This window comes from Pimephales promelas, chromosome 1, assembly GCF_988280905.1.
Source record: "Pimephales promelas chromosome 1, fPimPro1.hap1.1, whole genome shotgun sequence".
NCBI classification, from domain to species: Eukaryota; Metazoa; Chordata; class Actinopteri; order Cypriniformes; family Leuciscidae; genus Pimephales; species Pimephales promelas.
Genome location: NC_142769.1, coordinates 3,388,430 through 3,403,841, shown reverse-complemented (window position 1 = coordinate 3,403,841; position 15,412 = coordinate 3,388,430). Strand labels below are relative to the sequence as shown.

The window sequence follows — 15,412 nt, the reverse complement described above, 5'->3', positions numbered from 1 at the left end:
TGGGTTAAAAATGTACATTTAAAATTTTAACCCAATTTTTTTTTTTTTAATTTTACAATTTTAATTTTATTTTAATTGTAACCCAACATTTGGGTTTGTCCATATTTGGCCCAAATTTGGGTTGAAACAACCCAGCATTTTTTAGAATATAGATTTGATTCTGATCCCGTACCGATAATATATATATATATATATATGTATATATATATATATATATACACACTCTAAATAAAGCTTGGTTATTTGAACCCAAATTTAGGTTAAATATTGACAAACCCAGTAATTGGGTTAACATTTTAAATGACATTTTTAACCCAAAGCTTGGGTTTGTCCATATTTTACTCAAAATTGGGTTAAAACAACCCAGCAATTTTTAGAGAGTTGATAAGTCACGGATCAGACATACACTCAGACATACAAAAATGCTGGGTTGTTTCAACCCAAATTTGGGTCAAATATGGACAAACCCAAATGTTGGGTCAAAAAATGCAATTAAAAAAATGACAGTTAAAAGTGAAAGTTGAAGTTGGGTTAAAATTTTAAATTACATTTTTAACCCAAAATTTGGGTTTGTCCATATTTGACCCAAATTTGGGTTCAAGCAACCCAGCATTGTTTAGAGTGTATAAAAGGCAATTGAGTGGACGCTGGGGCCGTTGTGGATTGTTCTTTGTCATTCTTGTTTCCCTTTGTTATCCTACACTTACATGCCAGTAAATCATGGAAATGCATAACTCTGTTTGCATAAAATGTCAGTTTGTGGACTGGACTAAAAGAGACAATAACATTGGCAGTTGATCCAGAGTAAAAGCCAATCGTACAGAGCCAGTCTGGCATATCTGCTCATTAGTCAGCACACAGAAAAGGAAGGGCCCATACCACTTTAAACGGGGTCCCCTTTCATGGAATCGCATGCCTGGAAGGGCTGCAGTGGATTCCTCCTCCGAACCTTTGGAAACGTTCACAGAAGTGAAAGAGAGGTTTCCACTCCCAGGAGTGAGCGCAAAACCACCCAATCTGTAAACTGGGCCTTGGCAAGTTAAACACCAGCAGAAGAGTGTCTTGGCAGCGATGTCCTTGTAGAAATATCAGGCACGGCACTCCAGGCGGGCCCACATAGTCTAGTGACACAAGTCTGTGAGCGTATTTTTAGCTTGGCCAGGGAAAGGCCCCTTTCTATAGTTATGTTGGGAGATATTCTAGTTTTACGTGTTTTGTGCCCTGTATCAGCTGTCGGCTTCATCGAACCTTCGATTGCTCTGTAGGAGCTCTGTAAAGAAAAAGTTGCTGCCTTATTCTTTTAGGTACAATCAACTTGGATGATTAAGTCATTTCAACTTATTTTGCAGTAAACTGACTTAAAAAATGAGTTCTTGAATAACCTAAAAAAGACAAACTTGTTTTGACGAGTAAGTTAAAGCAATGTAAGAACATACAGACAAACCTAAAATTCTTCAGACACCTGGTATAATTTTTGACATTTTTTTACTAGAGGGTGCAGAATACTATAAAAATTGATTGTGATTTTTAAAAGACTGTAAAAATGCTACAGTGAAAAACTGTTAATTGGTTAACAGAAAGTTTCCTTACTATATACGGTAAATAACTGTGATGTATATAATGGTACGTTTAATGTAATTTTACTGTAAAATACTGTTAAATTTACAGCTTTTGGAAGTGAAAAAGAACAAGTCTTTGTATAATTTACAGTGAAAAAAATGTAAATTGACATTCCCACAATTCCCTGCGTGACACTTTACATTTAATGTATTTAAACTGTTTCTTCATAATTTTCATCGTTTTTTTTCTTCTCAGTTATAGGGTTTTATGTTACATTTAATGTTGTTAAAGTAATACTTAATGCTTATTACTTATTAATGTTTGTGTGACCAAAAAATAAATAAATAAATAAAATTGGGACCAAAAATGATTCAGACACTTTGAGCTGAACATTTTACAGAAGTGTTTTGTGTTCAGTCTTTTTACACCACAGACTGAAGAAAATTAAGCAATGCTTGGTAATTGGTTGACCTAAATTGACCTAAATCTAATTGTGTTGTTAAATTTAACAGCTGTCAGATATTCAACATAATTCATTTTTCACTGTAAAAAACAATCGTGATTTTAACGGTTAAATGATACAATGCAAAACTGTTAATTGGTTAACAGAAAGTTTCCGTGCTATATTCGCAAAATAACTGTGATATAATTTTACTGTAAAATACCGTTAAATTTACAGTTTTTGAAAGTGAAAAAGAACAACTCATTGTATAATTTACAGTGAAAACCCGTAAATTGACATTCCCACAATTCTCAGCGTGACACTGCACATTTTATGTATTTTTGTTGAAATAATTATGGTTCGTCATAGTTTTCATGTTTTTTTTCCCCAATTAGTTATGTACATTAGGGTTTTATGATACATTTAATGTTGTTAAATTAATGTTTACTGCATTGTTTTTAATTTCATGTGTGTTACCATGAAGGTGTTTAATGTTTGTGTGAATGTGCAGCTTATCAGAAAATGAAATATGGCTTGTTACTGTAAATTTTAAGTTAAGTCTTTAAAACCATTAACGTTGCTACCGAATTTTTAACGGTAAAGTTCTGGCAGTGAAAACCACAGCTGCCGTTTTTTTACCGTAAAAATTATGTTTTTATTTTTGACATCACTGCTCTGATGACTATTGTAGTTCAGTGGCACAAAACAGATATCAATTTTTCAAAAGGTTGGTAAATGAACATTTTATCAGAAAATGAAATACGGTTTATTACTGTAAATTTTAAGCTAAGTCCGTAAAACCATTAACGTTGCTACCGTATTTTTAACGGCAAAGTTCTGGCAGTGGAAACCACAGCTGCCGTTTTTTTACCGTAAAAATTACGTTTTTATTTTTGACTATTGTAGTTCAGTGGTACAAAACAGACATCAATTTTTAAAAGGTTGGTAAATCAAGATTTTATCAGAAAATGAAATACGGTTTATTACTGTAAATTTTAAGCTAAGTCTGTAAAACCATTAACGTTGTTACCGTATTTTTAACGGTAAAGTTCAGGCAACCACAGCTGCCGTTTTTTACCGTAAAAATCGCGGTTTTATTTTATACAGTGAGGATTGACAAAACCAGTGAAATATCAACTAAGTTTTTGCCATATCACCATTTTCTAAACCATAGCAAATAAACTATGATAATGAGTCTGAATAAATGTTGGTTTGACTCTTTGTCGTCACAGCTTATTATCATTTTTACAGTGAATTAAAAACACACAGACCACAGACTGATTTACATATTTATTAACTTCCATTTAAGTTAGGGTATCATCATGTGCACAGCACATACATCACAATATTTAACAGGACCTGTATAAAACTACAGACAATATTTGGTAAAACAGGATCAGAGCGCACTACTACAGGACTCAGACGTCAGTATAGAGCTCTGCCGTGGATGCGAACGCAACTGGCGCTTCGTGGATAAGCCATACGGAAATTTGACAGAGAAATGGCATATGCAGAGCGGCAGTTTGCCTGAAAGGAGAGGATGTTCTGTTTTTACTAATGGCATGTGTGTGTTGATATTGTATTTTTTGGTTAAACAAATGCGATGGTGGTCAGAGGAACGATTTGCCTTCAGTGGCCATTCGGTCTATTGTAAACAACATTCACACTGATGCAAATCATGTCCATTTGGGAAGAGGTTCGAGTCATCAAGTGAAACTAAATGATGTGCACATCCAGGCAGGGCATGCTAAGAAGCTCATTTAGACACGTAAGAACTGAAATGCCACGGCTTTGAGATTACACCAAACAAAAAAAATTTAATAAAACAATGCGAATGTGTTCATGCTTTTGAGGTCGATCGGTCAGTTTAGCTTCCTTTTAATTTACCAAACAATCCATCCATTTTCAGTTCAGCTTTACATTAAACACACCTGCCATTGTGATAACAATAAGGAATGCTTTTTTGAAGATGTGTTTTTAATGTTGAAGGATTTAAGAGTTATCCCTGCATGAATGCATCATGCCTTCATTTTACTAACTTGGTTTTGCAACATATTATGTTTACAAAATATAGAAAGAAAAATATAGGGTTACTGCTTGAGCATATAGTATAGGCTAACAGCTGTCTGCAAATATTTCCAACATGATTATCCTTTCTAAAAGTAAATCACAGGGTAAAGATAGCTCAAACGTGACAAGGCGCAACTAGGACGCAATGGCCGCCAGAACTTCACAGAGTGGCAGAAGAGCAACTAAACATTCGGTTTCAGCTTAAATAGGAAACTGCATGAGGTAGAAAACGACAAAAAAGTGGGCGGTATGCCTCCTCGTAACTCACTGTGGACGTTTTTCAACGTTAACTCTTAGTTTACTCGCACACAAACACTGTAATTTACTTCTTTCTGTTTCACCATCATAGAAAAATACTGATCTTTAACATGACTGGTTGCCCCCCCCTAAACCACAGCAAAGACTGACTTGAACTTGGCATTGTAAAGTGTGTCTCTCGACACAGGTATCTGCATCGCAATGCCTTCGAGTTTTGTATGCATGTTAAAGAAGCCACGTCTCTCTATCCAGAGCCTTAGAGATGTGACAAAGATTGACTGGAGATAAGTTCAAAGTTCAACCCCCCGGCAGAGCTAAAAACAGATTTGAAGGAGTAGAACTTCAGTAAGCTAGAGTAAGCCGATACTGCTTCAGTTAGACCCGAGCTCCGCACAAAAGAGCTCCGACATTGGGACAATTGCTCCAGTGCTAATACTATGGGGGTTGATACACCTTAACCATTGGAGGCTTGACCTAAGACTTATATTCTTTCCAATGACGTACAAATGGACCTCAGACAGCTTAAAGGAGTTGTTCACCGTTAAAAAAAACTTTTGCTGATAATTTACTCACCCCCGTGTCATCCAAGATGTCCATGTCTTTCTTTCTTCACTCAAAAAGAAATTAATATTTTTGATGAAAACATTCCAGGATTTTCTCCATATAATGGGCTTCTTTGGGAACCAAATGGTTCAAGGTCCAAATGAGAGTTTCAGTGCAGCTTCAAAGGGCTTTAAACGACACCAGACGATGAATAAGGGTCTTATCTAGCGAAACGATCGCTCATTTAAGAAAAAAAAAAAGTATAAGCTCAAATGGTCGCCTTGCTCTGTTCTGTGATGCGCGTTCGAGACCCTCCTGTTCAAACTCGTTCATCAAAATGAACGAATCTTTTCCCGAGTCAACTCGTTCATTTCGTTCGTTGAATATGACACGAAAAAAGATTTGTTCATTTTGATAAACGAGTTCGAACAGGAGAGTCACAAACGCTCATTACAGAACAGAGCAAGGTGAGCATTTGAGCTTATAAAACTTAAACTTTGTAATTTTTATTTTAATGAGTGATCGTTTTGCTTGCTAAGACTCTTATTCATCATCTGAAATCATTTAAAGCCCTTTGAACAGTTTGCACTGAAACTGTCTTTTAGACCTTGAACCGTTTGGTTCCCATTGAAGTCCATTATAAGGAGAAAAATCCTGGAACGTTTTCATCAAAAACCTTGATTTCTTTTCGACTGAAGAAAGAATGACATGGATATCTTGGATGACAAGGCGGTGAGTAAATTATCAGCAAAAGTTTTTTTTTTTATTAAAAGTGAACTACTCCAATAAAACGCCATATTTAAAGTGATAGTTCACCCTAAAAATTTAAATGTCATCATTTACTCACTCTCAAGTTGAGTTCTGTTGAACACAGACAAGCCATTGACTTCTGTTAGCCATTGACTTTTATCGTAGGTGGAAAAAAAAACTTTGAAAAAATGGCTTTCGGTTACTAACATTCTTTAAAATGTCTTCTTTTGTGTTCAACAGAAGGGTGAGTAAATTGACATCAACTGTCCCTTTAAATATGGCGTCCACCCTGACTAGGCCACCTCTCCAAAACCGTCGCTTTAGTTTAGAACAACACAAACAGTGCAAAAAAAAAAAAAAAGAAAAAAAAAGAAGAAGAAGTACATTGTAGGAATTTCAATTGTATGAACACGTGGTAGCAGCAATGAGGATAAATTAACAAATAACAAATAAATTAAATGTTGTCTTCCACCTCGGAAAGAGGACGTTGTGATGAAATATAAAATCGACAGTTATAAATAGTCTAATATATACATACATGACACGATACACTTAACCTCACACGTAACTTTTGTAGAAAGTGCATCGTCGTTCCTCCGCCCCTCCAGATGAGCTCAAATTCTCGGCAAGAAATGTGTCATCGTCATGGATGTTGATACTCGATTTCCTTTTTTTGTTTTGCCAGTCTTACTTAGAGCGATGTACATCCCGGGATGTGCCAGCGATTCGTACGCATTGTAGTTATTCGCAAGGAGGTTTTCTCTGAACTTGCATTCATCTGTGAACTGCCCCTGAAAGTGACAATAGCAATTATTATTTTCAGTGACATTTCAATAGACCGTATATCATCATATTAAACAATAGTGACGTAACAGCGCATCAAACACAAATATTTGACATATCTTAAACATAGAGACAGATTAGCTCTTTCTTCGAGATGTTTTGCGAGGTACAACCGAGGAATTAGACTTTTAACCCTCTGGTAGCTGGTCGTGGACAAAAAATAGCGATTTTTTTTTTTTTCAAATTAAAAGATTTTACTATTTTAGTTTATTTTATTCAATAATTTGTCATTTTAGGTTATTTTAAATTATAGTTATGCAGTATAATCCATTTATTCCCGTTTTGAGAATACCTGAAAGTTCAAATCTTCCTCTCAAATCTTGAATGCGTTTATTGTTATGTAAAAAAGGCATAAAAATATACATTTTTATATGAAACATGTATTTTCCAAAAAAAATTTTATAGCCTACCTAGACTACTCAAATGTGAGAAATCGAAATTATGAGTCCAAACAAGCCGTGTTACAAATTTGAGGTTGATATCTTTAAAAAATTGCTTTCAGTAAGAATTTGTTTAAATTTTAAAATAGATAAAAATCGTCTCGCATTCATTTATAATGCTTACAATACAAGTGATTTTTTTTTTTCAGGACTATTTAACCCTTTCAAATCGTGTCGATGAGTGTGTTCTTGTTTTTTTGCAGTGCGTTCAGGTACAGTTTGGCTTTTTGGTACCATTCACAACTTTTGACAGTGGAAACGCAAATAGCCTAATTGCGTATACCATACCGAACTGTAGCCTACCGTACAGTGAAAACGAGACATTAGCAAGTGCCAAACCTTTTACCAAGTTTCAATGAAGTAAAAAAATAAACAACAAATTTTTAGGTTAAATCATCGGTTTTGGGAGCCCGATCTTATGAAAGTTCGTATGTATCGCACGAATGTCATTTCTCGTGCCATTTATATACGCCAAAAAATAGTTTTGCGTGTAGCCTATATGGTGCGTGTTTTTCGCGTGCATATACGCACTTTATGGCGTGTATAATACGCACGAACTCCCCACTCCCCTCCCCCCTAAACCTACCCAAGGGGTTTTCAGTGCGTAGCATAAAAATGCCACGAGAAATGACATTCGTGGTATAGATACGCACTTTCATGAGGGTTTTGGGGCTTAGACAAGTTTTAGGTGTTTTCAGGGTGAGTCTATGCGTGCACAAATCGGAGAGGCACGGTGTTTGGGTGGTCCTCTTTTCCCAGTTCATCTTTACTCTGGGAAGGACAGTAGGTGCATGTGTTGGCTGGCAATGCTAAGAATGGAATGCGTAGTCCGAATGATCTACTGCGCTCCCGTTCCTGGGTTTGTCCGTCCCACAATGAAAACGCCATAGGCACTGGAAGCTCGCCACAACTGACTCCAACAATGTCCCGCTGTCGGAGACTGTGGGCTGTTGGTGGTGAGGGGATACATCTCAAGTACAGGGTGATATGTCATCGAGCTCTGATAAGAACATTCGCGGACGGAAACCTGTTGTAAATCATTTCATACTCACAGATCCGTAAAGCTTCCCTTTGCTGTTCATGGCCACGAATAGCCCGCTCCGGACGCCAAACAGTGTCACAACTCCCCTCTCCACCGGAGATATCTCAAGAAGACCTGAAACACACAACAAAGAAAATAAATGACCTTGTTTGGCTTATATCTTTAGCCCTGTCTGGCAACTCCCAACGATGACTGCCTTTCTAAAAATTGTTCGTGTTTACATTTAGAGCATCCTTTGTGAAGGAAATGACACTTTCCGCCTCTTCAGATTTCCCAAATGTAATATCGCATTCTCTAGATTTATCTTTAAACCACTTCTGCTTTATTTGCCACGTCGTCTTTTCCAAACGACTAGCTACTTTCGCGAAACTTTTTAATCTGATTGAAGCGCTTAAAATGCGTCATGTGTTTTTGGCCACTTTGTAAGAGTAAACATTTAAAATTAGTATTAAAATGTCTCGTTTAATACTTAAAATAAAGACCATGACCTATGAATGTTGTCAAACAAGACAAGTACTTCGTTGACTTCAGAATCATATAACGCGCGTCCATGAAGTGACAGATGTGTAGTATAACTCTTGTTATATTTCATTTTAACATTTTTAACGCCCATAAAAGAATATTTTAATAGTTCACCAGAAACTCATCTGCACTGGATTGATATTCGCTGATCTGAAAGGGGGTAAAACTGTTGTTTTACAGTGTCATCGTTACACGTTACTATAAATTGTGCATAATTGCATAATACTCATTGCTTTAACGTAGGCCTAACAAAGTAAGTGTAACCAAAAAAATCCGTAATGAATATTTAAAGAACCATAGAAGATGAGAATAAACTATTAGATAACCTCTGGAGTGATATACCGAAAAGGATGAGTTTTTCTCGCTACTAAGTTTAGGCTTGGGGATTTTGGCCCGGTTCCTGTTCCTGGTTACAGAGACCTGTTGCGTGCGTAATGCAGGATGCCAGATGCTCGTGCACTCACCTCACCTGCCTTGGATCTGGACATGCGCTACAACAGGCTTTGTTGATGTTGTTCATTGAATTCGTGTAACGTTCTCTTACTATTTTATTTTAACTAAATAACAGCCATTGAGCGTAAATATTTTTTTCAGGATTATGTAGGATACATCATTTTCTTGATCTCAGTCCAACAGCCTATACAACATGCAAATGCGATCAAATAACAGACCCAACTTACTGTAGCGGTTTTCGTTGTGCACGCCGGTAATTCTACCATCCGGTAATACTTGGAGATGAAACCCAATTCCAACATTGCAGTAGAGACGTCGCAGTCTTTTAATGCCCGTGAGATAATCACTGTCCCGGCTGGTATCTCTCTTTTCCCCGGGGATTCGGGCCAGAGAGCGCGAGTAGAGAGTCTCCCAGCGCCGCTCCACGGGGCCGCTCTGCCCACCGGGCACCGGAGCGCAGCGCACTGAGCTCGTCATAAGCCCTAAGACCAGTAATGGTAAGAGGGCCGATTGGACACTCATCCTTCTGAGCGGTACGTGAGTGTCTGACTAGCGTCAAAAACTACCGTCTTTCTCTAGGTATATTTGCCAAAAAAAAGACGCACGAAACAGCTTACTCAAGGACAGAGCTACGGTCAACCCTGGTGAGCGGCATGAAGTCGCGCTCAGTGGGTTTCCTCTCAAGACACTACACTTCAGACTGGTGTTCAAGCTGTTTTGCTTTCACACAAAAGTTGTTGACCGTGAATTCTAGCCCCGCTCAGCCATGCCACTTTTCCCTTGCCGACGATATTTATATCTGGAGCGAAATTACATCACACACTACCTAGTGCATGACGAAGTAACCTTCTGCGCCACTCCGAGCGCACTGATTCCTTATAATGTGCGCGCGTCCATGCCGTGGGCAGTGAGACTACAGTGCGCGTGTGTGCGCGCGTGCGAGTGAGAGAGAGCCAGACGTCATAACCGAACGGCATTCGTTGAGTTTGACGATGTAATGTCGTCGCCTATGGGAATAATGTCTTTATCACTCTCAAATGTCCGAAGTCATTCTTGCTATGGTTTGGCGCAAGGTGGAAAGCGCGATAGTTTTACTGTTAACTAGTTTGAAAATTAAGCCTTGCATATAAAATAAGTAAAATTAGGTTATAGTTTGCGAAAAAAAAGAAACAATTCGTTGGTTTTTGAAAGCTTCCTTTATTATTGGCCACAAATAGGCTAGATGCAATAATTTATCTATGGGAGGATGTATCGGACATCACAATATTAACAGTGTCAGACAGGAGACGAGTTCTATAAATGAACAAGAACAGGAAAAAAACATTCGAATTCGAACGAATTGCAAATTTCTTGTTTAAAGTGAAAGAACAAAAGGAAAACATGATATGACTCGCAATATAACGTTGATGTGAAGACATAAGTTTAATGCAGCCTTTGGACATCCCACTGACAGCGACTGCTAGATAATTTAGCCCGACAATTCAGTTGCTGACCTCTTACGAGTGTCTAGTTGTGAGTGTTGTGCGTCATAGCATTGTGGGGGAGAACATGTAAACCGCTGGAAACATCACACTGTGAGTCAAGCTTTCTCCGCGGCCCCGGGGAATGCGCGCTCCCTGCTGCTAGTGTAGAGGATGCGACGTAAAACGGAAAGACCGTGGGGGATGGTGCAAACATATCAACATTAAAGTAAGACACCTACTTGAAAGCTCAAATGATTGTAATTTGCGTTATTGATAGAGTCTTTCTTAAGAGCAGTGCGTGGAAATTATTCTGCCCAGAATCACTATCACACCGACTACTCAGACTCCTGAATGAATGAATACTTGTGTACTATTGGAGCAGGTTTAATTACACAATACACATCCCTTTATAGGAGAAGGACTTGTGTTGGTTACATGTTCCTCGTTTACAAAGACATTTGCCTGTTAGTTAGGCAAATTGACTGTCTTTGTAACCCTAACTCTGCAGTGACACCCAAAATTATTTAGATAAAATTCACTCTAAAAAATGCTGGGTTGTTTTAACCCAATTTTGGGTCAAATATGGACAAACCCGAAATGTTGGGTTAAAAATGTAATGTAAAAATTTAACCCAACGGCTGGGTTAGTCCATATTTGACCCAAAGTTGGGTTAAAACAACCCATCATTTTTTAGAGTGTTGATAAAGTTGGCCTATAACTTAAAACGTCTCTTCGCGTGGCATCATAAAATATATACAACATTTATTATGAAGAAAAGCAAAGTTTCAAGAGGTAAAACAATACATTTATAGTTCAAAATGAATACGTTTGTTTGTAAAGTTGTCGAACACCTCTTAAAAATGCTTGGTTGTTTTAACCCAATTTTGGGTCAAATATGGACAAATTCAAACATTGGGTTAAAAATGTAATTTAAAAATGTAACCCAACGGCTGGGTTTGTCCATATTTGACCCAAAATTGGGTTATAACAACCCAAACTTTACTAGAGTGCGGTTATTCTCTATATATCCTCAAAAAAAAAAAAAAAACTTACAAAAGTTGGTTCGAGGTAATTCTCCAATTTTTTTTTTTTTTTTTTGCAAAGTCACTAAGAAAATAAAGTAAACAATGCTGGGTTGTTTTAACCCAAATTTGGGTCAAATATGGACAAACCCAAATGTTGATTTAAAAATGTCATTTAAAAATTTTAACCCAACATTTGGGTTGGTCCATATTTGACCCAAATTTGGGTTGAAAACCCAGCATTTTTTTTTTTTAGTGTATGAATTTGTTGGACAACTTATGGTTTTTCTTCACATCCCACATCCAAAGAAGAGCTCAAATGAGTAGATTTCTCACTGGAATGCAATAAATCTCAGTTTAACCCAACATTTGAGTTTGTCAACCCAGCATTTTTATAGCTCAAAAATAATTTGTTTGCACATTTTTTGTATGTAGCATCTTTGGTGTGTCCAAAATGTCCAAATGCAAGGGTTTTTTTTTTGTTTTTGTTTTTTACAATTTGATACACGGTAACAATAGAAACGAACTACAATGAAATGAAATAACTTTGATAGAAAAAGTGTCCATTTGTCTTTGGATGTTGAGTGAGTGGTAAAATGTCCAGAACTTCATTAGTTACACAAGGACGTGAATGTCAGGTCTTCCCTGTTGTTGATTTGTTTATATAAATCATTATGCCAAACAAACAAAAAGTTCCCTTGCCATAACTCTTGCTTGCCCCGCCTTTGTTTCGCATGACGACGTTTCCTCCAGACAGAACGCTCTCATCTCTTAACTTCAAAAAGCAGAGCTGAATACCCCTAGACACTGAGCCTGTTGCCCAAATAGCTAAAGCGCGATCCCACCCATCCAGGTTCTGACGCTTCAGTAGATGTTGCTTGCTGATGGGGGTCTTCTGCACACAGGAATGGCTCGGTTCATTTGATCTTTGAATGTGTGGCTGGTTTCATATGGGCTGCATGTTGGGGACACAGACACTGATCAAACAGACTGACATTTGGATGCTCAAATCGAACAGTCGCGTAATGCTTTATAGCCACGGCTGAATTATCATGACAAAAACTCTTTATCAGAGGTTATATTTAGAGCCACATGCTTGTGATAATTGGGCGATAATGAAAGCTTTAGTTGTTGTGGAAGACCGAACTAGCAACTAACACATGGTGCACACAGAGAAATGAAGTGAATGTGATAATAACATGCGCGCCGCCGCTCTCCATGGTGCTGCAGTCGCGCTCAAACGCGCAGTTGCCGCCCGAGCTCATGAAAGTGCGCATCTATATCACGAATTCTATTTTTCGTGCAATTTATACGCAATAATGTTGCATAATACGCACTTTATTGCACGCGTCTAATGCTACCCAAGGGGGTTTACAGTGCATATCAACCCAATTAGTTCGATGCAACCATTAAAAATGTTCGCCTTAAAGAAAGGTATCGGTTTCAGACATTTTTTATTAAATAATAGTGACATGGAATATGTAATGACAGGCCTTGGGCAACGCACTTATTCTATTTGAATTAGTTGCAATGCTATGCATTTAATAAATCAAGCACGATTCCTTTACTTCACTGTAAAAGTAGGCAGAACAACTCCGAACATGTCTTCAAATGGTAAATTTGCCGTGCACCTAAAAAATCGTATTGATATGAAACTCAGAGGCGACTTTAGATTCTAGAATGATTGCGCAGACAGACAGCACTGATAAAAAGAGCTTCTGATCAGATCCTGTGATTTCACAGCAGCTGGAAAGAAGTCAGTGCTGCCCTCTATAGGACGCTTTGGGGAGCACAGAGAAATGCTAACTGGGAACTTTCTGACATCGTGTTAGTGACTAATCACTAAAAAATAAGTCAAAATTGGCACACTGCCAACGCTGCTCTCAAAAATCTGGATTTTTTTTTATGTTTTATATAGCTACAAACAACAAGAACACTGAGAGGTACTGTTTATATCATCATGATCCATCACACCTGACCTGAATAATCAACTCAATCATCCAATAAACGAAATATATAAAATAATAATTTACAGAAAACTATACAAAATAGTCACCAAATAACAATTCACAAATTTAGTCCTTTTGGGGAAAGAGTATCATTTTCCAACCCGATCACACTAAATGCGTCCATCGTCCAATTTATACGTGAACATGACTTTTTACGCATATTTAGGGTATTTAGTAGTGGTGTGGGGTGCGTGTGTAGGCTATTACACGCAAATGAAGTGCGTTTGTTGTTTTAACCCAATTTTGGGTCAAATATGGATACACTCAATTGTTGGATTAAAAAAAAAAAACCCAACAGCTGGGTTTGTCCATATTTGACCCAAAATTGGGTTAAAATAACCCAGAATTTTATAGAGTGCCAGCCTATTTGTCATAACCCACAAAAAAGCTTATCACTCTTAAAAAAATGTTTTTGCATCAATGCCATATAAGAACCATTTTCGGTTCCCCAACGATCCTTTAAGTCAAGAGTTGTTAAAAGAACCATTTTTTCCATAATATGTGAAAAACATTCTAAAAATAAAGAACATTCTGTGGAATGGAGTGTTACAGGTTCTTCATGGAACCGTCAATTCCAAATAAAGAACCTTTATTTTTAAGAATCTTAACTCTAAATCCGGTTGTTTCGTTTAATCTCCGTCAGCATTAATAAATGTATCACTTAAAAAATAGTTAAGCTGGAAGCAATATGGTGTGATGTTAGTGCAGAGGTCATCAACTCTACAAGCTCCACGGAGATGGGCAGTAGGAGGCCTGTCTGTGCGAACAAAGACCCCTCAGGCTCCGCTGGGTCAATACTTGAGGAATTCCTGACGATACCAATTAGATGGGCACGAGGAGCAACCCTTTGAGGCCCTCGGGCCAGAGAAGAATGAGACTGAAGCGCACTGATTTTAATTGGAGCAGTTTTCACTATAGCGCACGGCTTAAAGTAATTTCTGAGAAAGCACTCGTTGGGTAATTGAATTATCAATAGGTTTAAAAACCATCGGAATTGGTTTGGAAAATAAATAAATAAATATTTATTTATTTATTTTCACATTCGAAATGAGATGCTCGAGATCTCTGATCTCAACGTCATCTCATGGCCTTGGCTCGAAGAGACTATGGGTTAATAATGAGCGCTCCTATGCCCTCGACATGGCGGCAGACACGTCATTGTTGAAGGCAGGTCATCAGAAGTCGCTCGATCGGGACGCTGAACTTTAACCCCTGCGTCTCTGTTTACTTGTTATATGCCACTGAACTAATAGGGGCGTCGTGTGCCTGAATAGGTCAGAACTGGGACCAAACAGCATGAAAAACTTTGCACAGGTCAACAATGAGCCCCATAATTAAATATATATATATATATATATATATATATAATTTTCACTCACCCAGAAATCTCCAAATTTTATATTTATTTGTCAAATCAAATATTATATATATATATATATATATAATTTTCACTCACCCAGAAATCTCCAAATTTTATATTTATTTGTCAAATCAAATATTTTATATATATATATATATATATATATATATATATATTAAACATGTTATTACTAAAAATTGATGAAAATGTATTTTTGTGACCAGTATTTTCTGATTTATGGAGTGATAGAAAGAGAAATCCAATATAACTTTTGACTGGAATATGTACAAAAAATGAAGAACTTTGAACCTGACTTCATCAGTGTTCAGATTTTTGTTCTAGATATTTACGCAAATGAGTGCATATTTAATTAGACAGTGTCTCATTTGCATATTTTTAATAAGTTTTTATTTTGTTGTTGCTATTTTTATCAGTCAACTGAGGAAGAATATATTTTTTTTACACTATTCAGGGGTGTCTTGCCTTAAGTTCAGCATCTTGGTCTTAAGTTGGCTGCATGGTTCCTCAGAGATCCAGTTCTTGATGTTTCAGTGTGTTCCTCAGATCAGTGATGCATCAGAAGCAAAGGCATTGATTAAAAATGAATGTAAAAAGTTAATGCAGTGACATCACAC

The 15,412-nt window shown here is 37.2% G+C and overlaps 2 protein-coding genes across 2 annotated transcripts in view; one reads left to right on the top strand and one right to left on the bottom strand.

Moving 5' to 3' along the window:
- ano1a (anoctamin 1, calcium activated chloride channel a) overlaps positions 1–15,412 on the top strand; it is a 190,804-nt gene that overhangs the window by 12,775 nt on the left and 162,617 nt on the right. The window lies entirely within an intron of this gene.
- On the bottom strand, positions 6,015–9,794 carry fgf4 (fibroblast growth factor 4). Its single transcript, XM_039690994.2, has 3 exons — positions 9,151–9,794; positions 7,959–8,062; positions 6,015–6,414 (listed from the first exon to the last, which is right to left on the bottom strand). The coding sequence occupies exons 1-3, from the start codon at positions 9,443–9,445 to the stop codon at positions 6,238–6,240; spliced, it is 576 nt and encodes a 191-aa protein (XP_039546928.2). The 5' UTR covers positions 9,446–9,794; the 3' UTR covers positions 6,015–6,237.

Excerpts from the sequence above, each read along its gene's own strand:
- fgf4 (XM_039690994.2), bottom strand. The coding sequence starts at position 9,445 with ATGAGTGTCCAATCGGCCCTCTTACCATTACTGGTCTTAGGGCTTATG. Across the intron at positions 8,063-9,150 it reads GCACAACGAAAACCGCTACA|GTCTTCTTGAGATATCTCCG; the intron begins GTAAGTTGGGTC and ends TGTGTGTTTCAG. Across the intron at positions 6,415-7,958 it reads AAGGGAAGCTTTACGGATCT|GGGCAGTTCACAGATGAATG; the intron begins GTGAGTATGAAA and ends TGTCACTTTCAG.